Source organism: Chiloscyllium punctatum, chromosome 14 (assembly GCF_047496795.1).
Source record: "Chiloscyllium punctatum isolate Juve2018m chromosome 14, sChiPun1.3, whole genome shotgun sequence".
Taxonomy (NCBI): Eukaryota; Metazoa; Chordata; class Chondrichthyes; order Orectolobiformes; family Hemiscylliidae; genus Chiloscyllium; species Chiloscyllium punctatum.
This window is the reverse complement of record NC_092752.1, coordinates 373,766-399,163: the sequence shown is the minus strand read 5'-3', so window position 1 is coordinate 399,163 and position 25,398 is coordinate 373,766. Positions and strand designations below refer to the sequence as shown.

Here is a 25,398-nt window from a genome sequence, read left to right as displayed (position 1 = left end):
CCCCCCCTCTCTCCCCCCCCTCTCTCCCCCCCCCTCTCTCCCCCCTCTCTCCCCCTCTCTCCCCCCCCCTCTCTCCCCCTCTCTCCCCCCCCCCCCTCTCCCCCTCTCTCCCCCCCCCCCCCCTCTCTCCCCCCCCCCCCCCTCTCCCCCCCCCCCCCTCTCTCCCCCTCTCTCCCCCCCCCCCTCTCTCCCCCCCCCCCTCTCTCCCCCTCTCTCCCCCCCCCCTCTCTCCCCCCCCCCCTCTCTCCCCCTCTCTCCCTCCCCCCCCCTCTCTCCCCCTCTCTCCCCCCCCCCCTCTCTCCCCCCTCTCTCCCCCCCCCCCTCTCTCCCCCCCCCCCTCTCTCCCCCTCTCTCCCCCCCCCCTCTCTCCCCCTCTCTCCCCCCCCCCCCTCTCTCCCCCCTCTCCTCCCCCCCCCCCCCCCGGACTCACGGTCGCACTCGAAGCCGCCGAGCCCCCAGATGAAGTCGGTGCAGTGCTGACAGAAGGTCGGTTTGCTCAGGGTCACTTTCCTCAGACGGTGCCCGTGGCCCAGATGCCGGCGATGACCCCCCGCCGCTGCCGCCTTCTCGCGGCTCGGGCTCGGGCTCCCCGTTCGGGCTCGCGCGGCCCCAGTTGTCCGCCATCCGCCCGCCGCCGCCCGTCAGCCGAACGGCCCGCCTCCCAGGCCGCCTGAGAGCTGGGCGGAGCCCGGGGCCTTGGGCCCAGCCTCCTGTTCACATCCCGCCCTGGGGGTAGGGGCCGCTCCCCCGGGGGGAGGCCGGTAAATAAGACAGAGACAGAGTAACTGAGGAAGGGGCGAGGGGAATTATATTGATAACCATAAAATATTGCCAAATGTCAAACACCCAGCTGGTTGGTCAGGAGGAGATCTGCCACCTTCACCTGGTCTGATCTACATGTGAGTTTAAACCCACAGTCATGGACTTGACTCTCAGCTGCCCTCTGAAACGGCCGAGCAAACCCCGGGGTTATAATAATCGCTACAAGGTCCCAACAAATAATTAAAACTGGACAGACCGGCAGGCACTGACCTAGCTGTGGCTATAACAGCCCTGTCAAGCCTGCAAGGTCCTTCTTTGTAACATCTGGAGGTTAGTGCCAAAATTAGGAGAGGTTTCACACAGACTAATCAAACACCAGCCTGACATAGTCATAATTTTGGAAACATAACTAAGAGACAATGCGGCAAAAACCACCATCACCATCCTGGATATGTCCTGTCCCACTGTTAAGACAGACCCAGCAGAGGTACGCATTTGAAAGGGACTTGGCCTGGGAGATGTCAATATTGACTCTGGACCCATGAAGTCCCATGACATCCAGTTAAACATGGACAAGGAAAGCTCCTGCTGGTTACCACCCTCCCTTGGTTGATGAATCAGTGCTCCTCCATGTTGAACAACACTTGAAAGAAGTTCTCATGTGGCAAAGGCACTAAATGCATTCTGGGTGGGGGACTTCAATTACTCCTAGCAGGAGTGCACAGCAGCAGCACTAATTAAACAAGTCAGTTCTAAAGGACATAGCTGCTAGGCTGGGTGTGCAACAGATGATGAGGGAAAAACCTACTTGACATCCATCATCCTCACCAATCTACCAGTTGCAAATACCAGTTCATTACAGTATCGGTAAAATGTGACCACTGTGCAGTCCTTGTGGAGATAAGTTCCACCTTCACATTGACAATACCCTTCACTGTGTTGTGTGACACTATAACTGTACTAAGTGGAACAGATTTTGAAGATATCTAGCAACTCAAGACTGAGGTCTTTTGAAGAAGTAACAAAGAGGATCGATGATGGCAGAGCGGTGGTCGTGATCCATTTGTACTTCAATAAGGTTTTCAACAAGCTTCCTCATGATAGACTGATTGGCAAGGTAAGACCACAGAGATACATGGAGAACTACAATTTGGATACAGTACTTGCTTAAAGGTAGAAGACAGGGTGGTGGTGGAGTTGCTTTTCAGACTGGAGGCCTATAACAAACAGTATGCCCCAAGGATTGGTGCTAGGTCCACTGCTTCTTGTCTTTTGTATAAATGATTTGGGATGTAAACATAGAAAGTATAGTTTATAAGTTTGCAGATGACTCTAAAATTGGAGGTGTAGTGGACAGCAAAGAAGCTTACCTCAGAGTACAATTGGATCTTGATTAGACAGTCCAAGGAATGGCAGATGGAGTTTAATTTAGATACATGTGAGATGCTGCTTTTTGGAAATGGAAATCAGAGCAGGAATTCTAATGGTAAGGTCCTGGGGAGTGTTGCTGAATAAAGAGACCTTGGCCTGCAGGTTCATAGTTCTTTGAAAATGGAGTCGTAGTAGAAGACATTTGATAAGCTTGTCTTTATTGGGAGGTCATTTTGCAGCAGTACAGGACATTAGTTTGGCCACATTTGAAGTATTCTGTGTTAGGATTGAACCCTCCACTATCACCTGATGAAGGATCGTCGCTCCGAAAGCTAGTGTGCTTCCAATTAAACCTGTTGGACTATAACCTGAGGTTATTAAAGTTTCCAGAACAAGTAATAGGACTAAGTATGGAAAAGGTCAGGAATGTAACTTCAGGCACAGCACATAAGGGGACAGTTTATGAGAGAGGGGCAGTCAACACAGGATTGAGGGTATTGTATTTAAATACACGCAGAATACAAAAGGTAAATGACCTCATAGCAAATTGAAATTGGCCAGGACAATGTGGGTATCAGAGAAGATGTTGCTGCAAGAGAGTCAGACTGGGAACTTAATATCCAAGGATACACATCCTATTGAAAGGACAGACAGACAGGCAGAAGGGATGGAGTTGCCTTATTAGGAAGAAATGAACTAAATCGATAGCAAGGAGTGCTGTAGAGCTGAAAGGCTTAGGCTGGAGTTGAGACCAGGAACTATAGACCTGTGAGTTTGACTTTGTTTATGGGTAAATTGTTGGAGATACATATAAAAGATAGGATTTATGGACATTTAAACAAAAATTGATGAGGAATAGTCAGCATGCTTTTTGTGTGAGGAGAATCATGTCTCTCAAATTTGATTTAGTTTTTTGAGGAAGTTATCAAAAAGACTGATGATGACAGAGCAGAGTAGACATTGTTTATTTGGAGTTTAGTAAAGCCTTTGACAAGGTTCCATTTGGTAGACTAAGTAGTAAAGTTATGTCACATGGAATTCAAGGTGAGCTTGCCAAATGAGAGGAGTGGAACACGTGGCTACAGGGATGGTACAGGAGGGAGGGTTTCGGATACCTGGATAATTGGGCTTATTCTGGGGTAGGTGGGACCTCTACAAACAGGATGGTCTACATCTGAACTACAGGGGTATCAATATCTTGGGGGGGGGGGGGGGGGGGAATTTGCTAATGCTATTCAGGAGGGTTTAAAATAATTCAGCAGGGGGATGGGAATCTAAATTGTAGTTCCAGTGTCCAGGAGGTTGAGAGAAGTGAGGTCAGAAATAGGGTTTCAAGGTCGCAAGAGTGCACCAGCAAACAGGAAGGTGGTTTGAAGTGTTTCTACTTCAACGTCAGGTGCATCCAGAATAAGGTGGGTGAACTTGCAGCATGGGTTGGTACCTGGGACTTGAAGTTGTGACCATTTTGGAGATATGGATAGAGCAGGGACAGAAATGGTTGTTGCAAGATCCGGGATTTAAATGTTTCAGTAAGAATAAAGAAGATAGTAAAAGACGGGGAGGTTTGGCATTATTAGTCAAGGACAGTCTTACAGTAGCAGAAAGGACGTTTGAGGACTGGTCTACTGAGGTAGAATGGGCTAAGGTTAGAAACAGGAAAGGAGAGGTCACCCTGTTGGGAGTTTTCTAAAGGCCTCTGAACAGTTAGAGAGATGTAGAGGAAAGGATAGCAAAGTTAATTCTGGATAGGAGGGAGAATAGGGCAGGTGTTACGGGGTCTTTAACTTTCCAAATATCGACTGGAAATACTATGGTTCAAGTACTTTAGATGGGTCAGTTTTTGTCCAATGTGTGCAGGATGGTTTCCTGACAAACCAACAAGGGGCAAGACCACATTGAATTTGGTACTGGGTAATGAACCAGACCAGGTGTTAGATTTGGAGGTAGGTGAGCACTTTGGTGATAGTAACCATTATTTGGTTATTATTTGTTAACAGCTAACCTGAGAATGCAACTTTTTAAAAAAAGGTTTTGTGATTGACACATGAAAGAAGTGAAACTATCATGGTATTCTACCAGATGAGAGGCTTAACAGACAATCAATTTTTCAATGTATAATTTCAGTTACATCACACTGTAAATTTTTGCTCTAAATTCTGTGTGTTGGGATTGAGCCCTCCACTATCACCTGATGAAGGAGCGACGCTCCGAAAGCTAACGTGCTTCCAATTAAACCTGTTTGACTATAACCTGGTGTTGTGTGATTTTTATCTTTATAATTTGGTTATGTTTACTTTAGCGATGGAAAGGGATTGAGTTATTGAAAGAGTTATTGCTGGGGGATAGGCAATTACGATGTGATTAGACAAGATTTAGGATGCATAGGATGGGAAAGGAAACTGCAGGGGATGGGCATAATTGAAAATTAGAGCTTATTCAAGGAACAGCTACTGCGTGTGTTGATAAGTGTATACCTGTCAGGCAGGGAGGAAGTGGTCAAGCGAGGGAACCATGGTTTACTAAAGAAGTTGAATCTCTTGTCAAGAGGAAGAAGAAGGCTTATGTTAGGATAAGACATGAAGGCTCAGTTAGGGCGCTTGAGAGTTACAAGTTAGCCAGGAAAGAACTAAAGAGAGAGCAAGAAAGAGCCAGGAGACATGAGAAGTCGTTGGCAGGTAGGATCAAGGAAAACCCTAAAGCTTTCTATAGGTATATCAGGAATAAAAGAATGACTAGAGAAAGATTAGGGTCAATCAAGGATATTAGTGGGAAGTTGTGCGTGGAATCCGAGGAGATAGGAGAAGCGCTTCATGAAGATTTTTCATTAGTATTCGCACTGGAAAAAGACAATGTTGTCAAGGACAGTATTGAGATACAGGCTACTAGACTCGATGGGATTGGCATTCGCAAGGAGGAAGTGTTAGCAATTCTGGAAAGTGTGAAAATAGATAAGTCCCCTGGGCCAGATGGGATTTATCCTAGGATTCTCTGGGAAGGCAGGAAGGAGATTGCCGAGCCTTTGGCTTTGATCTTTATGTCGTCATTGTCTATAGGAATAGTGCCAGAAGACTGGAGGATAGCAAATGTTGTTCCATTGTTCAAGAAGGGGAGTAGAGACAAATCTGGTAATTATAGACCAGTGAGCCTTACTTCGGTCGTGGGTAAAGTGTTAGAAAAGATTATAAGAAATAGGATTTATAATCAGCTAGAGAGGAATAAGTTGATTAGGGATAGTCAACATAGTTTTGTGAAGGGTAGGCTATGCCTCACAAACCTTATTGAGTTCTTTGAGATGGTGACCAACCAGGTAGATGAGGGTAAAGCGGTTGATGTGGTGTATGTGGATTTCAGTAAGATATTTGATAAGATCCCCTACAGTAGGCTATTGCACAAAATACAGAGGCATGGGATTGAGGGTGATTTAGCAGTTTGGATTTGAGATTGAATAGCTGAAAGAAAACAGATGGTGGTGGTTGTAGGGAAATGTTCATCCTGGAGTTCAGTTACTAGTTGTGTACTGCAAGGATCTGTTTTGGGGCCACTGCTGTTGTCATTTTAACAAATGGCCTAGATGAGGGCATAGAAGGACAGGTTAGTAAATTTGTGGATGACACTAAGGTCGGTGGAGTTGTGGATAGTGCTGAAGGATGTTGCAGGTTACAGAGGGACAGAGATAAGCTGCAGAGCTGGGCTGAGAGGTGGCAAATGGAGTTTAATGCAGAAAAGTGTGAGGTGATTCATTTTGGAAGGAGCAACAGGAATAAAGTGTACTGGGATAATGGTAAGATTCTTGATGATGTAGACGAGCAGGGAGATGTCTGTGTCCATGTACATAGATCCCTGAGAGTTGCCACCCAGGTTGATAGGGTTGTTAAAAAGTAACACACTGTGTGCCTTCTTATGGTAGAGAGATTGAGTTTCAGAGCCATGGGGTCATACTGCAGCTGTACAAAACTCTGGTGCAGCCACATTTGGAGTATTGTGGACAGTTCTGGTCACCACATTAAAGGAAGGATGTGGAAGGGTAAGGTCTTATGAGGAAAGGCTGGGGAACCTAAGGTTGTTTTCATTAGAGAGAAGAAGGTTGCAAGGTGACTTAATTGAGACATACAAGATAATCAGAGGGTTAGGTAGGTTGGACAGTGAGAACCTTTTTCCTCGGATGGTGATGGCGATCACGATGGGACATAGCTTTAAATTGAAGGGTGATAGATATAGGACAGATATCAGAGGTAGTTGCTTTACTCAAAGAGTAGTAGAGGCATGGAACGGACTGCCTGCAACAGTAGTAGACTCGCCAAATTTAAGGGCATTTAAATGGTCATTGGATAAACAGATGGATGAAAATGGAATAGTGTAGGTTAGATGGGCTTCAAATTGGTTCCACAGGTCCACACAACATCAAGGGCCTAAGGGCCTGTGCTACGCTGTAACGTTCAATGTTCCAATTGAATAGATAGTTGGTTTAACGGCAGGAGACAGAGTGATAAAGGGCTCCTGCCCGAAACATCGATTTTCCTGCTCCCTGGATGCTGCCTGACCGACTGTGGTTTTCCAGCACCAATCTAATCTCCAGTCCTCACTTTCGCCCTGTAGAATAGAGGGACCTAGGGGTTCAGGTACATAATTCTTTGAAATTTGTCATTCCCAATGAAGGCTTATGCCTGAAACTGACTCTCCTGCCTCTTGGATGCTGCCTGACCTGCTGTGCTTTTCCAGCACCACCTTTTCATCTTGATATTAATGATTTGGATGAGAATATAGAAAGTATGGTTAGGAAGATTGTGAATGACCCCAAAATTGATGGCATTGCAGACAGTGAAGAAGGTTTTTGTCAGATTACAAAGGGATCTTGATCAAATGAGTCAATGGGCTAAAAAGTGGCAGATGGAGTTCTATCTGGATAAATGTGAAGTACTGCATTTTGGTACAGCAAACAAGGGTAGGGCTTATACCATTAGTGGTGAGGCTTTGGGAAGTGTTGTAGAACAGAAGGACCTAGGACTTCAGGTACATAATTCTTTGAAATTTGTGTCAGATGTAGACAGAGTGGTTAGAAAGGCATTTAGCACATTTGCCTTCACTGCTTACTCCTTTGAGTATAGACGTTGGGAACTCATGTTGTGGTTGTACAGGATATTGATGAGACCTCTTCTAGAATACTGTGTCCAATTCTGGTCGCCCAGTAATAGGAAGAATATTGTTAAGCTGGAGAAGGTTCAGAAGAGATTTACCAGGATGTTGCTGGGTATGGAGGTTTGAATTATAAAGAAAGGCTGGATAGGCCAGGACTATTTTCACTGGAGTGTAGGAGGTTGAGAGGCGACCTGATAAGTTTATATAATAATGAGAGGTATAGATACAGTTCAAGACTAGGGGGCACATTTTTAAGATGAGAGGCGAGAGCTTTACAAAAGACAAGAGGCAATTTTTTACGTGGAGGATGGTTTGTGTGTAAAATGAACTTCCTGAGGAGGTGGTGGATGCAGTACAATTACAGCGATTAAAAGACATTTGAATACATACATAGGAAAAGTTTGGAGGGATATGGGCCAGGAGCAGGCAGGTGGGACTAGTTTAGTTTGGGATTATGGTCGGCATTGACTGATTGGACATAAGGCTCTGTTTCTGTGCTGTATGACTCTGAGAAACTGCAAAGGCAAAAAAAGACCCTGATGAGAGTTATATACAAGACCCTAGCAGTAGTGAAGCTGTGGGAAAGGAAAATAAATCAGGAGCTAGAAAGGGCATGTCAGAAAGGCCCTGTTAAAATAATCATGGAAAACTTCAGGATGCAGGTGGACTGGGAAAATCAGGTTGGTAGCGGATCTCAAGAAAAAGAATCCATGGAATATCTATGAGGTGGTGTTTTGGAACAGCTCAAGATAAAGCCTACAAGGGGGAACAGACAATTCTGGATTTAGTGATGTGTAATGAAGCAGATTTAATTAGAGAGCTGAAGGTAAAGGAACTCCTAGGTGACAGTGACCATAATATGATAGAATTCACCATACAGTTTGAGAGGGAGAGGATTGAATCAGATATAACTTTATTACAATTGAGTACAGAACAACCTTGATTATCCAAATGAGACGGGCAGAGAGTATTTATTATTTGTTTGGATAACTGATCTGATCGCAAACAAAAGTAGCAAGATAAATGGAACTCAGTGACACACAGCCTCAGCCAGAAGCACCAACTCGTGTGTTACACCAGTCAACTTGATCAAATCAAAACAAGGGCATTTATGATGGCAGATAATTTTGAAAATGATTAAAATAGATTGAATTGTTTCATGAATTAAATGGGAGTATTTTAAAGAAAGGTTAAAGTGATTCAGAGCTTCTCAGGTAACTCCAAACATTTGCAAGCGTAGTCCCGTTCCTTTAACGATAAGATGTAGTTTGAGGTACTACAACACGAGTATAAGGTCTATACGCGTGCGACAATAAACTTTCTGAAAGAGTTTTAATTACATTTTTTATAATAAGTACTGAGATGCTAAATTGAATTTGTCCTGCATCGTTGTAAATGAGCTTCCCATTTTGAACACAAACCATTGTACCTGTGTCTATGCAGGGAATACTGGTCGATGACGACAGAAAATAGATGCCCCCAGAAACAAAAAGTGAAAATAGTTCACAAGCAGAACTAATTCGTAAGGTGCAGAGCGACAATCTGTTTGTACAATCCTTTCCTGCTGGAGGGTATTTACACTGTAGAGTTTATCAGCATTTTAACACATTACAAAATGAAAACACCTCGGTAAAAATGTTACTGCAAACTGACATTTGGCGCAATGTAAAGTGTATGATTACCTTTGCAATAAGACTTGATACAGTACATTGTTTTCAGATCAAGGACAATTTCTTAGTGGCTGCAGTAGTGGATAATTTGTAAATCAAATACTTCCGTTGTTTAAATGAATACATGTCAACAAATGATCTTACAGTTCCTTACCATTCCTGGTGGATGCAGAAGGAAGGAAGGAAGATACCTCGAGATCTTGTTCGGATAATCCGGAATTCGGATAATTGATGTTTGGATAACCGAGGTTGTTCTGTAAATGCAACTGCAAAGACCTGAGGGAGGAGCTGCCCAGAGTTGATTGGGAGGGGAGCCTAGCAGGGAAGATGGTGGAGCAGCAATGGTAAGAGTTTCTGGTGGTAATTCAGGAGATACAGCAAATATTCATCCCAAGGAAGAAGAAACGTACTAAAGGGAGGACGAGGCAACCATGGCTGACAAGGAAAGTCAGGGACAGCTCAAAATCAAAAGAAGAGGCATACTATGTGGTGAAAATTAGTGGGATGCCTATAAAAACCAGCACAGTATAACTAAAAAAGCAATAAAGTGGGAGAAAATGAAATATGAGAGTGAGCTAGTTAGTAATACAAAAATCACGTACTTTTAGGTATGTAAAAGATAAGGGAGAGGCAAGAATGGGCATGGGACCACTGGAAAATGAGGCTGGAGTAATAGTAATGGGGAACAAAAAAAGTGGAGGAACTGAATAAGTACTTTGCATTTGTTTGCACAGTGGAAGATACCAGCAACGTATCAGAACTTAAGAGAGTCGGGGACAGGTGTGATTACAGTGGCCATCATTACGGAGAAGGTGCTGGGAAGCTGAAAGGTCTAAAGGTGGGTAAGTCACCCAGACCAATGGATCATACCCCAGAATTCCTAAGTAGATAGTTGAGAAGATTATGGAGGCATTGGTGGATTCAATTCAGGAATCACTGGAGTCAGGGAGAGTCCTAAAGGACTGGAAAATGGTTAATGTAATACCCCTGTTTAAGGAGGTGAGGCAGATGATGAGAAACTATAGGCTGGTTAGCTTGATGTCAGTCCTTGAAAAGATTTCAGAATCTGTTATTAACATTCAGACTGCGAAGTACTTGGAAGTATAGGGTAGAATAGGGCTGAACCAGCATGGCTTTGTCAAGGGAAGTCAAGGATATGGTGCTGGAAAAGCACAACAGGTCAGGCAGCATCTGAGGAGCAGGAAAATCAACGTTTCGGACAAAAGCCCCTCATCAGGAATTCCTGCCCAAAACGTTGATTTTCCTGCTCCTCGGATGCTGCCTGACTTGCTGTGCTTTTCCAGCACCACACTCTCAACTCTAATCTCAAGCATCTGCAGTACTTGCTTTTGTCTTTGTCAAGGAAAGATCATGCCTGACAAATCTGCTGAGGTGATAATGAGCAAGTTAGACAAAGGAGAGCCAGTAGGTGTGATCTGTTTGGATTTCCAGAAGGCCTTTGACAAGGCGCCATACAGGAGGCTGCAAAATAAGAATTCATGGTGTTCAGGAAAAAGTACTGGCATGGATTGAGGATTGGCTGACTGGCAGAAAGCAGACAGTAGGGGTAAAGGGATCTTGTTCAGGATGGCAGGTGGTGATTACTTGAATTTCACAGGAATCTATGTTGGGACCACAATTATTATTATACATTAAGAATCGGACGAAGGAGTTAATGGCAATGAGACAAAGATAGGTGGAGGGATAGGTAGTGTTGAGGAAGCAGGGATGCTGCAGAAAGTATGATCAAGCAAGGAAAGTGGGCAAAGAAGTGGCAGATGAAATACAATGTGGGAAACTGAGAGATTAAGCACTTTGATAAGAAGAGGAACAGACCATTTTCTAAATGGGGAAGTCTTCAGAAATCTGAAGTGTTAACATGCAGATTAAGTTGTCAAAAAAGTTAGGAAGGCAAATGCAATGTCAGTATTCATTTCCAGAGGGCTAGAAGAGCAGGCATGTACTACTGAGGCTGTATAAGGCTCTTGTGAGACCACATTTGGAACATGGTGAGCAGTTTTGAGTCCTGTTTTGAGGAAGGATATGTTGGCCTTGGACAGAGTCCAAAGGATGTTCACAAGAATGATCCCGGGAAGGAAGGGCCTGTCACATGAGGATTGGTCGAGGACTCGGGGTCTACACTTGGAAGTATGAAGTGGGAATCTCATTGAAATTTACAGAATACTGAGCAGCTTGGATAGAATGGACATGGAGAACATGTTTCCACTAATAAAAGAGACTAGGACCGGAGGGCACAGCCTCACAGTGAAGGGATGACCCTTTAAAACTGAAATGAGGAGGAATTTCTTCAGCCATAAGTTGAGTCTGTGGAACTCACTGCACAGAAGACCATGGAGGCTGAGTCATTGAATGTATTTGAGTCAGAGATAGATAGGTTCTTGATTAGTAAAGGGATCAAAGGTTATGGGGAGAAGACAGGGGATGGGAGTTGAGAAACATATCAGCCATGATCGATATGCAGAGTAGTCTCGATGGATTGAATAACACAATTCTTATGGTTCTTAAAAAAAAATCACAATTCTCTGACTTGTCAAGTTTTCACAACTCTGAATGCCTTTGCTTTTGATTTGATATGTTTGTTAACTATGAGTGGTTCATCCTTCTCATTGTGTCCTTCTTGATCAAAATAAATTTTTGCTAAGCATTATAAAATATCTTTATCCTGTTTACATTCTTCACTGCTCACATTTAATCTTTTGTTAATGTAAAGCCCACTTTAGACAAACTTTTCTTCAATTCTCTGTAATCATTCTTCTTTGAGCATACTGGATTGAGACATGGGTTACGATCCCTCAATATGCATTTGAAATGAGGAAGGATTAAAGTTGGATGATGTCAGTTGATGAAATTGCAAATAATGATTTTTGACATTCTCAACTAATCATTGAAAACATGAGCAAGTCACAGCCGTCGTCAACTTTTAATGGTGGGGGAGCCTTGTGAATTTAAATAACAAACAGCTTCTTGAAAGGGATGAAAGCAAAATGCTGTACATATTTGAAATCTAAAATAAAAACGGAGTACTAGAAAAACCCAGCAGGTCTGGCAGCATCTGTGGAGAGAGAAATAGTTAACTTTTCAAGTCTAATAAGACTTTGTTCTGTTTGTGTAAAAGGACCTTCTGCAGGAAATGTGAAGATAAACAGACACTACCCTTCATCTAAAATACCCTAATGAAAAAGATAACCATCATTAAGCAGTCCATCAGGATCAAGAAAGGCTTGCTTTCACTTTGGTTCAATGATTTCTGAAATGGCTGTTAAGCATAAGAGTCAGACAGTGAAGGTTCAGGTAGATGGGTTAATTGGAGGTTTCTGTGCTCCCCGACACTCGATATCACCTCTACAGATAGAATTCCCGAGTGTGTAAGCAGGCTATTAGGCCCACTGAGTCCACACACCCTTTGAGGAGCATCCCACCCAGACCCAACTGCTACCCTATCCATGTAACCCTGCACTCCTCATGGCTAATCCACCTAACCCACGCATCCCTTGATACTCTGGGAAATTTAGCACAGTCAGTCTACCTAACCTGGACATCTTTGGACTGAGGGAGAAACTGGGGCATCCAGAGGAAACCCACGCAGTCACCTGAGGCTGGAATCAAACCTGGGTCCCTGACGCTGTGAGGTAGCAGCACTAACCACTGAGCCACCATGCTGCCCTTCTCAATGAAGGCTGATGAGTGTGGTGCCTTCCCAAATCAGTATGTGTCTGTCACAAACCAGAGACTTCCAACAGTTGGCAGGTATCTTTGGAGTATTTCTGGCATGCTCCTGAACTTTGTAGAATAATTGCTTTGAGTCAAGCAAATTAACACATCCTGTCCAATGGAACTGGTTTTGACTGATCCACATCTCAATGCAGGACATGTTGCATTGGGAAAAGATGTTGCTGCCGGACTCTATTTGCCACCAAATTTGTAGGATCTTAAGAAAGGTAGCTCTCCAGTGTGTTGAGGCATCTGCTCTAAGTTTATACAATTCTGTGAAGCATTAGGAACACAAGGATCATTGCTGCCTAATGAATTCTGATCCTACTCGTGTTTGAGATACAGACATTAATACTTTTTCTTAGATTACGTCCTGAATCAGCAACCTCCATTTCAGCAGCAGGAGTAATAGAGATGTACAGCACGGAAACAACTCATCCACGTTGACCAGATACCCTAACCTAATCTAGTCCCATTTATCAAAACTTGGCCCTTATCCCTCAAAACCCTTCCTATTCATATACCCATCCAGATGTCTTTTAAATGTTGTAATTGTACCAGCCTTCATCACTTCCTCTAGCAGCTCATTCCATATACACACCACTTTGTGCTTGAATAAGTTGCCCCTTAGGTCCATTTAAAATTTTTCCCTTCTCACCCTAAACCTATGCCCTCTAGTTCTTGACTCCACCACTCCAAGGCGTAGAGATTATAAACTGGGGGCAGCTAGGAAGGTAAGTTTGAATATTTAGCTCATGAATTGACAGAGCAAAGGCTGAACAGGAGCAGAATTAGACATAGGGACTGCTGGGTAAGTGAACTAATATATTGAGGCAATGGCTAAACCCAAAACACTATATGTGTCATGTCTCTCACCCGTCATCCTTCTCTAACCAAAAAAAAGTGTGTTCCCGGTTGGTAAGGTAAAGGTTTTTTAAATGTCTTTTGGCCATTTATATCAGAGGGGATGGAAACTAGGGCAGTTGCTTGCTCCTCTTGCAGGATGTGAGAAGTAAGCATCATCACTTGAGTCCCTGCTGACTTCACCTGTGAGAAGTGCACCCAACTCCAGCTCATCACAGACTGCATTACGGAACTGGAGCTGAATGAATTTCAGATCATTTGGGAGGCTAATGGGGTGATAGAGAGGAGTTATCAGGAGGTAGTCACACCTAAGTTACAGGATAAAGGTAGCGGGGTGATCGTCAGGAGTGGGAAAGGGAATAGGCAAGATAGTGCAGGGATCCCCTGTAGCTGTACCTCTCAAAAATACGTATACCGCTTTGGATACTGTTGCAGGGGGCGACCTACCAGGAGAAAGCCTCCGGAGCCATGTCTCTGGCACTGAGCCTGGCTCTGTGGCTCAGAAGATAGGAGAATAGGAGAATGATACTGGTAGGAGATTCAGTGGTGAGAGGAACACACAGGAGACTTTGTGATCGCAAACGAGACTCCTGGTTGGTATGTTGTCTCCTGGGTGCCACAGTCGGGGATGTCTCAGATAGAGTCCACAGGATTCTTAAGGGGGAGAGAGAGGAGCTAGAAATTGTGATACACATCGGTACCAAAGACATAGCTAGGAAAAGGGATGAGGATCTAAAAAGTAAATATAGGGAGTTAGGTTGGAAGCTAAAAGGCAGAATGATCACAGTAGTAATCTCATGATTATTATCCCATGGCATTGGTAGCAAAGCTAGGAACAGAGAACGGGTGCAGCTGAACATATGGCAGCAGAGCTGGTGTAGGAGGGAGGGCTTCAGATAGGTGGATCATTGGAAATATTTTCTGGGGAAGGTGGGACCTGTACAAGAAGGACAGGAGGGGCACCGATATCCTGGGGAGAAGGTTTGCTAGAGCTCTTCGGGAGAGTTTAAACTAGTTTGGCAGGGGTTGGGAACCGCAACAATGGATTAGAGGATGGGGGAAGCTGGTGAACAGCCAGATACAATGTACAGAGAGTCTGTGAGGAAGGACAGACAGTTGATAGGGAAAGGTTGAAGTCAGTATGATGGGTTTAAATGTGTCTATTTTAACACAAAAATGATGAACTTAGCTCCAAGTACTGATCCATGATCTACAATGCTGTGGCCATTACAGAGACTTGGATACGGTTGTTGGATGTTCTGGGGTTTAGATGTTTCAAAAGAAATAGGGAGGTAAAAGTGGTGGGGGAGTGGCATTGCTAATCAGGGATAGTGTCATAGCTGAGAAAGGGAGGTCATCGAGGATGGTTTGTCCACCGTGTCAGTATGGATGGAAGTCAGAAACAGGAAAGGAGCAGTCACTTTCTTGGGAGTTTTCTGTAGACTCCCCACCCCCAACAGCAACAGAGACATGGAGAAGCAAATTGGGAGGCAGATTTTGGAAAGGTGCAGGAATAACGATTGTTTTCATGGGTGACTTCAACTTCCCTGATATTGATTGGAACCTCCTTTAGTGCAAATTGTTTGGATGGATCAGATTTTGTCAGGTGTGCCCAGGAAGGATTACTGATCCAAGTATTTGATAGACTGACTAGAGCGGAAGCCATATTGGATTTGGTGCTTGGCAATGAACCAGGTCGGATGTCAGATCTCTCGGGTGGAAGAGCATTTCAATGATAATGATCGCAACTCCCTGACCTTTACTATAGTCAAAAAGAGGGATAGGAACAGACGGTGTGGGAAAGTATTGAATTGAGCTAAGGTGAATTACAATGCTATTAGGCAGGAACTGTGCAGCATAAATTGGGAGTAGATATTCTCAGGGAAATGCACAACAGAAATGTGGAGGTTGTTTAGGGAACACTTGCTGTGAGTGTTGGATAGATTTGTCCAAGAGACAAGGAAGGGATGGTAGGGTGAAGGACCCTTGGATGATAAGGGACATGGAACATTTGGTCAAGTAGAAGAAGGAAGCAAGGCTGAGGAAGCAAGGATCATCCAGGGCTCTAGAGGGTTACAAGGTAAACAGGAAGGAACTGAAGAATGGACTTAGGAGAGCTAGAAGTGGTCATGGAAAAGTGGTCTAGTCTTGGCTGATAGGATTAAGGAAAACCCCAAGACGAGTGAGGTTAGGGCCAATCAGGGATAGCAGAGGGAACTTGTGCCTGGAATCAGAGGTGGTAAGGGAGGTCCTTAATGAATATTTTGCTTCAGTATTCACTCATGAGAGGAACCTTGTCATTTGCGAGGACAGTGTGCAACAGGCAGATATGCTGAAACAGGTTGTGCTGGAAATTCTGAAAAACATGAGGAAAGAAAAGTCCCCTGGGACAGATGGGATATACCCAAGATTATTACAGGAAGCAAGGCAAGAGATTGCTGTGTGCCTTTGGTGATAATCTTTGCGTACTCACTGTCTACTGTAGTACTAGATGATTGGAGGGTGGCAAATGTTGTTCCCTTATTCAACGAAGAGAATAGGGATAACTCTGGGAATTACAAACCAGTTAGTCTTACATCAATGGTAAGCAAATTATTGGAAACATGTTTTTTGTGATTATTTGGAAAAGCACAGTTTGATTAGAGAGAGCATGGCTTTGTGAGGGACAGGTCATGCCTCACAAGCCTTATTGATTTCTTTGAGGTTGAAGATATGACAGAGCACCTCGACGAAGGTAAAGTAGTGGATGTGGTATATATGGATTTTAGCAAGATGTTTAATAAGGTTCCTCACAGTAGGCTCATTCATAAAGTAAGGAGGCATGGGCTATAGGGAAATTTGGCTGTCTGGATATATAAGTGGTACTACATGAAAAGTGTTCAGCCTGCAGGACGGTAACCAGTGGTGTTCTGCAAAGATCTGCTGGGACCTCTGCTCTTCGTGATTTTTATAAATGACTTGGATGAAGAAGTGGAAGGGTGGGTTAGTACATTTGCTGATGCCACAAAGGATGGTGTGGAGGGCTGTTGTAGATTGCAACAGGACATTGACAGGATTCAGAGCTGAACTGAAAAGTAGCAGATTGAGATCAATCTGGAAAAATGGTAATGATTCATGTTGGAAGGTTGAATTTTAATACAGAATATCATGTCTATTAAAATGCTAGTTTTCCTGTTCCCGTATTATCTTTTCACAATGATTAGCAAAATTATTTTATTCAAAATAAAGGTTTCCAGTCCAGTGACTTTTCCCCAACACAATCCACTTCCACGTGGATCCCCTTTAATACTTATGATGATGATACTTAATTGATATCCTGAAACCATCTTAAGGAAGTTTTATTACAATGGTCCAGTCAGGGTATTTCAACAATTCAAATTTCATCCTAACAATTTTTCAGCTCATTGCTACACTCGAACATTTTTCTTGATGCTTAGTTCAAACATCTGGATATTTTTTAAAAAAATCAATATAAAAAATGACCAATTTATCATTGCCCTGGAATCATAGATGGAATTTAATGTGAGGATTTGCATTTTGGTATGACAAACCAGGAAAGGATTTACAGAGTTATTAGCAGAGCCCTGAGGAATGTTGTTGATCAGAGAGACCTAGGGTTGCAGGTACAAAGTTCCTTTAAAGTGGTGTCACAGATAGAGTGATGAATATGTATGGCACTGTTGCCTTCATCATTCAGAGCACAATGAATACAAAGAGTTGGGACATCATGTTACAGCCGTACCAGATATTGATAAAGTCAGATTTGGAATACTGCATACAATTCTGGTCGGCTTGCTATAAAATGGAAATTATTAAATGAGCAACACTGCAAACAGATTTACAAGGATGTTACCAACACCAGAAGGTTTGCATTATATTGATAGGCTGAGACTTTTTTTTCCTGGAGTGTAGGAGGCTGAGAGCCGATCTTATAGAGGTTTATAAAATCATGAGGGCCACAGATAAGGTGAATAGCCAAGGTCTTTTCCACGCGGCAGGAAAGTCCAAAACTAGAGGGTATAGGTTGAAAGTGAGATGGGGAAGATTTAAAAAAGGTCCTGAAGGACAACATTTTCACACATGGAACGAGCTGCCAAAGGAATTGGTAGAGACTGGTACAATTCCAAATTAAAAAGACATTTGGTAACATCTCCAAACAGGGTGACTAGAAAAAAAAAAAGAGGTTAAATAACAAAAACAATGTAGACTCAAGGGCTCTTGATGCACAATGGTAGAGTTCCTGAAGAAAAGACATAGGTCTGCAGAAAGAAAAAATAGTGACCCTACCTCTAGGGCGTGAGGCCCACATTCATGTTTCACCTGTTCCAGTAGTGTGTAATAATATCTCTGGACAGAGTGATTAGAAAACTAGACTCAAAACATGTGCTGCTAGAAAAGCACAGCCAGTTAGGCAGCATCCAAGCAGCAGGAGAATCGATGTTTCGAGCATAAGCTCTTCAACATTCCTGACGAAGAGCTTACGCTCGAAATGTTGACTCTCCTGCTCCTCGGGTGCTGCCTTACCAGCTGTGCTTTTCCAGCACCACACTGCTTGACTCTAATCTCACTTTCTCCTCCTGATTAGAAAACTAGGTTAAGTTAAATAAAAGATCCAAGGGCTCTTGGCAGAGTTTCTGAACAAAAAAAACATTTAGATAGGTCCACAGATAGAAAAGGTTTAGAGGGATATGGGCAAAACAAAGGCAAAGGGGACTAGTTCAGCTTAGGAAACCTGGCCAGACATGAACAAGTTGAGCCATCTCAGACTATATATTCTAAACAGGGATTAGCAATTATTCTACAAATATTCGCTGACTTCACACTCGGCAGTGTCAAAACAGTAAAATTGTACATGGCCAAAATGATATAATCAGAAAACACCTATTGGAGTTTTCTATACACTATAATTACATTACCAATACATTTGAGAATTACAATTCAATGTTACAAGTTCAAAAGTAACAGCACTAGTACATGTCAAGTGCTTTACATTCATTACAGTAGACTAATTAATACTGATATATTGGAATTAAAATTTAGTGTTACAAATAAGGAAAGTTTAAATGAATTTGGATCATGCTAATTGCTTTATTAAAAGTTGACTAACACTCAACCATATGAATTTGATATCAGTGTATGTTAGTTGCATGCATCCTCTAGCTGTTTCAATTCAATGTCTGGTTAAGCCAAGTTTTCACATCAAACACAAGGTTCATTTGCATCTGAATTTAAATAATTTAATTCCACTGTTAAACTCAATATGTATAGAAAAATTAACAAATATTTTTGCTAACATTGCATTTGAACAAAAACAACAGGTGAATATAATACAAGCTGAAATGTAAATGTTTATGAATGGACCAGCAGTGCTTTTAAACTCATTTGATGTTTTACTAACTGAACTGTATTTTTTCAAGATTTTACAAATGCAAGCAGACAAACTTACCATACAATGCACTGGTATAATTTCACATTAATAGCAGAGGAAAAGATCGTTCTTTACAGCAAACTTCAGAAAAGAAATAGTATGAACTTCTGTACCTGTTGCTGACAAGTAATGGTTTATTGTATTGCACTGAAAACTGTATTAAATTCGGATTTTGAACCCTGACATCAAATACCTTAAACATCAACTACTAGTTATTGAAACAATTTGCTTGATGTTCAACACTTCTTTCAAGTATTTCAGGTCACTCAGAACTTTGGCTGGTATAGGTAAACTTGTCCACTAAGGCACCCAGAGGCAAGCTGACAATGAGTTGGTGAAAATTTTGTTGTAAGCACAACATCACTATGAGAATAAATAGTTCTAACTTCCTGCAGTGCAGTGGGTTCTCTGGGTAAGCAATCACAGAGTTCATTGCACTGGCTATCAAAACCCAACAAGCGGATTCCATAACCAAAAGGAGAGCAAATCAGTCGACCGTCTGGACTGAAACAAAGTTCTTTGATGTAACCACGACCCACATTAGCTTCTTCAATATAGTGTGTAAGGCAGAGGGAGCAACGCGGAGCAGATGCACGAACTGGAGGCCCGTCCTGAAACTCATAGATGCAAGTCCACTAATAAAAAGAAAAATATAAAAGATTGATGACCTCTTCCATTACCTCTCACAAGCTCCTTGTTTTCTATTCACTCTTGGTATATGGACATCACTGGCTGACCAGCATTTATTGCTCACCCCTTGTTGTCTTTCAGAAGATGGTAGTGAGCTGGTTTCTTTAACTGCTGCAGTCCACATGCTGTAGATTGACCCACAATGCCCTCATAGGAAAGAATTTCAGAATTTTCACCTGATAACCTTGAAGGAACCGTGATCTATTTCCAAGTCAGGATGGTGAGTGGCTTGGAAGGTAACCTGGAGATGATGGCATTCCTATGTATCTGCTGCCCTTGTCCTTCTAGATGGAACTGGTCATAGGCTTTGAAAGTGCTGTCAAAGGATCACTCATGAATTTCTGCAGTGCATCTTGTAAATAGTACACGTTGCTGCTGCTGAGTGTCAGTGTGAAGGGCATGGATGCTTGTGAATGTGCTGCCAATCAAGTGAGCTGCTTTGTCATGTATGGTGTCAAACATATTGAGTATTGTGGAATTGCACCCATCCAGGCAAGTGGGGAGTTTTACCTAGTATTCCATCACACTCCTGACTTGTACCTTGTAGATGGTGAACAGGCTTTAGGGAGTCAGGTGGTGAGTTATTTGCCACAAAATTCCTAGCCTCTAACCTGCTCTTGTAGCCACTGTGTTTATGAGTCAAGTCTAGTTAAGTTACTTGTTGATGGTAACCCCCCCAAGGATATTTATCCTGGGTGATTCAGTAATGCTAACACTATTAAATGTCAAGGGGTTGTGATTAAATTGTATCTTATTGGAGTTGGTCATTGCCTGGCATTTTTGTGGCACAAAATCTAACTTGCCATTTGTCAGCTCAAGCCTGTATATTGTCCAGATCTTCTTTAATTTGCACTATTTCAGTATCAGAGAACTTGAAAACGGTGCTAACATCCCCATTCTCTCCTTATGATGGAGGGAACGTCATTGATAAACAACTAAAAATGGTTTGGTCTAGGACACTACCCTAAGAAACCCCTGCAGAGATGTCCTGGGCTGAAATGACTAACCTCCGACAACTAGGCAAAAATGAGGACTGCAGATGTCCGAAAGCAGAGTCTAGATTAGAGTGGTGCTGGGAAAGCACAGCTGGTCAGGCAGCATCCGAGGAGCAGGAAAATCGACGTTTCAGGCAAAAGCCCTTCAGCAGTCGATTTTCCTGCTCCTCAGATGCTGCCTGACTGGCTGTGCTTTTCCAGCACCACTCTAATCTAACCTCTGACAACCACAACTATGTGACAGGTATGACTGCAATCAGTGGAGAGTTTGCCTCCTGATACTCACTGATTCCAGTTTTGCTTGGGCTCCTTGATGCCACACTCAGTCAAATGCACCCTTGATGTCAAGGGCTGCCACTCTCACCTGACCTCTGGAATTCAGTGTTTTTTTGTGCACTTTTGAACCAAGGCTCTAATGAGGTCAGAGCTGAGTGACTCGACAGAACCCAAACTGGGCATCATTGTGCAGATTGTTGCTCAACAGATGCTGCTTGATAGTACTGTTGATAACACCTTCTATCACTTTACTGAGAATGGAAAGCAGACTGATGGTGCAGTAAGTGGCCAGATTGGATTTGTTCTGCTTTTATGTACTGGACATACTCGAGTAATTTCCACATTGTTGGGTGGATGCCAATGTTGTGTATCACTTACAGGTTATACTGTTAATATGCAAGTCGTCCTGTTAGTAGCTTCATCAGATTGACACATCATTTTCAGGTATGCCTGGTGTCGCTCCAGGTATGCCCTCATGCACTCTTCATTAAACCAGAGTTGATCCCCTTCACTTGATGGCAATGGTTGAGTGAGGGATATGCCTGGCACTAAATTGCAGATTGTGCTAGAGTACAATTGTGCTGCTCTTGATAACTCAAAGTGCCTCGTGGAATCCCAGTCTTGAGTTGCTAAATCAGTTTCAAGTCCGTTGCATTTAGCACGTTGATAGTGCCACATAACATAATGGAGGGTATAATCAACTAGGAGAAAGTGAGGTCTGCAGATGCTGGGGATCAGAGTCAAGAGTGTGTTGCTGGAAAAGCTCCTGCCTGAAACGTCGATTCTCCTGCTCCTTGGAAGCTGTCTGACCAGCTGCACTTTTCTAGTAACAGACTCTCAACAATGGAGGGTATGCTCATTGTAAAGGCAGGACTTTGTTTCTACAAAAAACTGTGCAGTGGTCACTTTTACCAATATTGTCATGGCCAAATGCATCTGCAGCTGGCAGATTGTTCAAGGATTAGATCAAGTATATTTTTCCTTTTTGTTGGTTCCCTCACCACCTGCCACAAACCCAGTCTGGCAGCTATGTCCTTTAGGAACCAGCCAGCTCAATCAGTACTGTTTATGCCAATCCACTCTTGGTGGTGGATATTGAAATCCCCCACCCAAAATGTGTCCCTGCCATCCTCAGTGCTTCTTCCAAGTGCTGTTCAACATGGATTCATACCAATTCATAAGCCGAGGGAGGACAGTCCATGGTAATCCTTACCATGTAAGTTACTTCAATGATAGGAAAACTACTGAGAAGATTTTTAGGGACAGGATTTACTCGCATTTGGAGAAAAACAGACGTATTGGGGATAGTCAGCATGGTTTTGTGCGGGGAAGGTCTTGTCTCACAAACTTGATTGAGTTTTTGGGGAAATGACAAAGATGACTGATGAGGATAGGACAGTAGATGTATTCTACATGGACTTTACAAAAGCTTTTGCAAAGGTGCCCCATGGTCATCTGGTCCAGAAATTTAAGTAATATGTGTGAGTTGCTATGTTAGAAACAAAATGGTGTTCTATGACCAAGCTAGAGGATAGTTGCAGGGGGTATTTTTCTAACTGGAGATCTGTGGCCAGTAGTCGAAGGAGAGAGAAAACAAGCTTAAACCCAATGACTCTTCTTTGGAAATGAACTTCTTCCTTGAATGTTATAGCTCAATGACTCACTGGACAGACTTGATGAGCAATCAGACAAAACACACTGAAAATCCGGTCTTGTAGTTAGGACACACAAAAGTGCTCAGCCAGCATTTGACTTTGCGGCAACACAGACACTGTGGGCTGAAGGGCCTGTCGTTGTGTTGTTCTATGTTTGCACTCCCCACTAAAACAAATCAGCTCAGATTTGAAATAATATCAAAACCACTCACCTCTTGGTCATCAGTGATGCTAGTGCATCTAATTAATGTAGCCCAGCCTTTGGGATGAAGTTGTAATGATGTGATACAATTCCCTCGATCTCTTTCTGCAGGAATTTCTGGTGTTAAAACTTCAAGGCTATTTCTTGGAAATTCAGCTGCAAGACAAATTTAGTCATTTTGAAGCTCTGGGATGCAATGTCTAGACAAGCTGTACATTTGTCATGTGATTTATTAGGTAGACTTGAATAAATTTACAAATTTAGAAAATTGTAGACTATTGCTCAAGAGATATGTTACTGAACTTTTTGTCTTGTACTCATTAGGACAAAAAGAAAAATTTCAAACAATCGACAGGATTTACTACAGGAGGAAAATGATTGAGAACTGATTGGCCAAAGTATGGTCACAGAGAAAGCAAAAATCAAAAAAGCACAAGGCCAGCACATGGGTAATACTTTTGCTCTAAAAGACTAGGTCCCCGAGTAAATGCCAACCTAATGCCAGGCACAGAGGCTGCATGTGCTGATTGGCCGATTGTAAACCACTCAAGGAATGTGACAAACAGCACAGTCCAGACAGTCCTAAATTAGCCTGTGCTTGTAAAGCCCAAAACAAAACGTCCGCTTTTAGATGCAATTCTGAGATTGGTCAATATTTGCTGAGTAATCCTCACAGCTAACAGGTACATTCATACCAAATTTAAGATATTGAGATTTGCTCTCAAAAGGCACCTTGTGTTGCAGTTTTTCATCTTAGTCATCAGGATAATTCGCAAGGGGAAAACCAACATTATAATCCCATGAGAGGAGAGCGCTGACTGGATTCTGATTGGGAGAGGCGCTGCCATGGAGAACATACCCATTAATTATGATTGAATTCCCTTTCCTCAATGGCCCATTTTAATAAACTAGTGTATTTTTGTTGATAAACTATTGAGAAATTGACCAGGAGGTTCTCTAACACAGTCTTGTACAAACCTATCTTCATTAGTCGACATACAATACTTGGAAATATAGGAATCTCAGTGTGTAAGTTTGGCCTTTTTAACAATCTCATAATTAGGGTGCAAACCATTTGTATCACCATGCAAACTTGATGCTGAAATAGAGTGCATCAAAAGTATCCTGCAGGATAAGTGATTATCTTTATCAGATAATTTCTTGCTACATATCACGCAAAATTACAAAAGGCCTTAAGATATTCTTGGACTTGAAAAATGTGCAGTCCACATCCAATTACTCAGTAAGGGCAACATATTGACAAAGTTAGAGTTAACAGGTAAAGCTAGTTGTTACACGTTGCTACTAAGCAGTAAAAGAACAGAAGAGATGTACAGCATAGGAATAGGCCCTTCAGCTTGCCAAACCTGTGCCAATCATTATGCCCTAACTAAACTAAAAAATAAACGTTCTGCCCTTATTCGGTCCATTACCCTCTATTCCCTTCCCTTCATGCAACCATCAAGATGCCTCTTAAATATCACCATCATAGCTGCTTCCACTACCTCTTCTGGCAGTGTGTTCCAGGCTCCTACCACTCTGCATGAAAAACTTACCTTGCACATCTCCCTTAAACTTTCTCCTCTCACCTTGAACCTGTGGCCCCTTGAATCGTAACCCTGGGAAAAAGCATCTAACCAGCCACTCTATGTATGCCTCCCTTAATTTTGTAGATCTCTGTCAGGTCTCCTCTCCGCCATTGTCATTCCAGGCTCATCAGAGATCTTTCTGGACAAGACTTTCAGCGAGGTTATTACACCAATCGTACCAGAAGAGAGCAGACGATGAGGAAGGCAGAGAGGAGACAGGTGCAAGAGACCCCGGGAGAAATACCTGTCAGGAAACAAGTTGAATCTTTTGGAAACAGTAGAGACAGATGACACTGCCAGTCTGCGAGGCGGCCAGGTCTGTCAATCAAAAGTTGGCGTGGAGACAGAGCGGAAGAGTCAGACATCACACAGAGCCGTGGTAATAGGGGACTCCATAGTGAGAGGAACTGACCGGAGTTTTTGTGGCAGCAGGCGGGACTTAAGGATGGTGTGTTGCCTTCCTGGTGCCAGGGTTAAATAAGACATAGGAGTGGAAGTAAGGTCATTCGGCCCATCGAGTCCACTCCGCCATTCAATCATGGCTGATGGGCATTTCAACTCCACTTACCCGCATTCTCCCCGTAGCCCTTAATTAAAGACATCATAGACAGAGTGCAGGAAATCCTCAAGGACGAAGGTGAAGAGCCAGAGGTGGTGCTACATGTCGGCATAAATGATGTCGGAAAGAGGAGGAGGAAGAACATACTACAGCAAGACTTCGGAGAACTAGGAAGAAGGCTGAAAAGCAGGACAGTCAGATATATGGGTGACTGTCAGGAAAGGTAAAAAGGTAGTTCAGAAGACTCCTGTGGCTATTCTTCTCAAACAGTTACTCAGTTTTGGGTACTGTTGAAAGGGATAGTCTCTCAGATGGAAAAAGAGGCAGTCAGATCTCGTGCACAAAGAATGAGTTTTAATGTTAGGTGGCATCTGATAACATTTTTTTTAAGAAATTGTTATAGGGGACTCTCCTGTCAGGGGCACAGACAGGAGATTCTGCAGCAGTGAGTTTGAATCGAGGATGGTAT

At 43.0% G+C, this 25,398-nt stretch overlaps 2 protein-coding genes across 3 annotated transcripts in view; both read right to left on the bottom strand.

Annotated features, from left to right (window-relative positions):
* Positions 1-918, bottom strand: part of LOC140485524 (diacylglycerol kinase theta) — a 176,182-nt gene extending 175,264 nt beyond the window's left edge. The window contains 2 exon segments of the mRNA XM_072583703.1: positions 431-590; positions 592-918. Coding sequence (XP_072439804.1) covers positions 431-590; positions 592-624 — 193 coding nt within the window. The 5' untranslated portion in view covers positions 625-918.
* A 17,987-nt stretch (positions 919-18,905) lies between these two features.
* Positions 18,906-25,398, bottom strand: part of wdr32 (WD repeat domain 32) — an 88,037-nt gene continuing 81,544 nt past the window's right edge. For both annotated transcript variants that reach the window (XM_072583701.1, XM_072583700.1), the window contains 2 exons: positions 22,792-22,937; positions 18,906-19,598 (listed from right to left, as the gene is read on the bottom strand). In XM_072583701.1, coding sequence (XP_072439802.1) covers positions 19,230-19,598; positions 22,792-22,937 — 515 coding nt within the window. In that variant the 3' untranslated portion in view covers positions 18,906-19,229. The remainder of the gene's footprint in view (positions 19,599-22,791; positions 22,938-25,398) is intronic.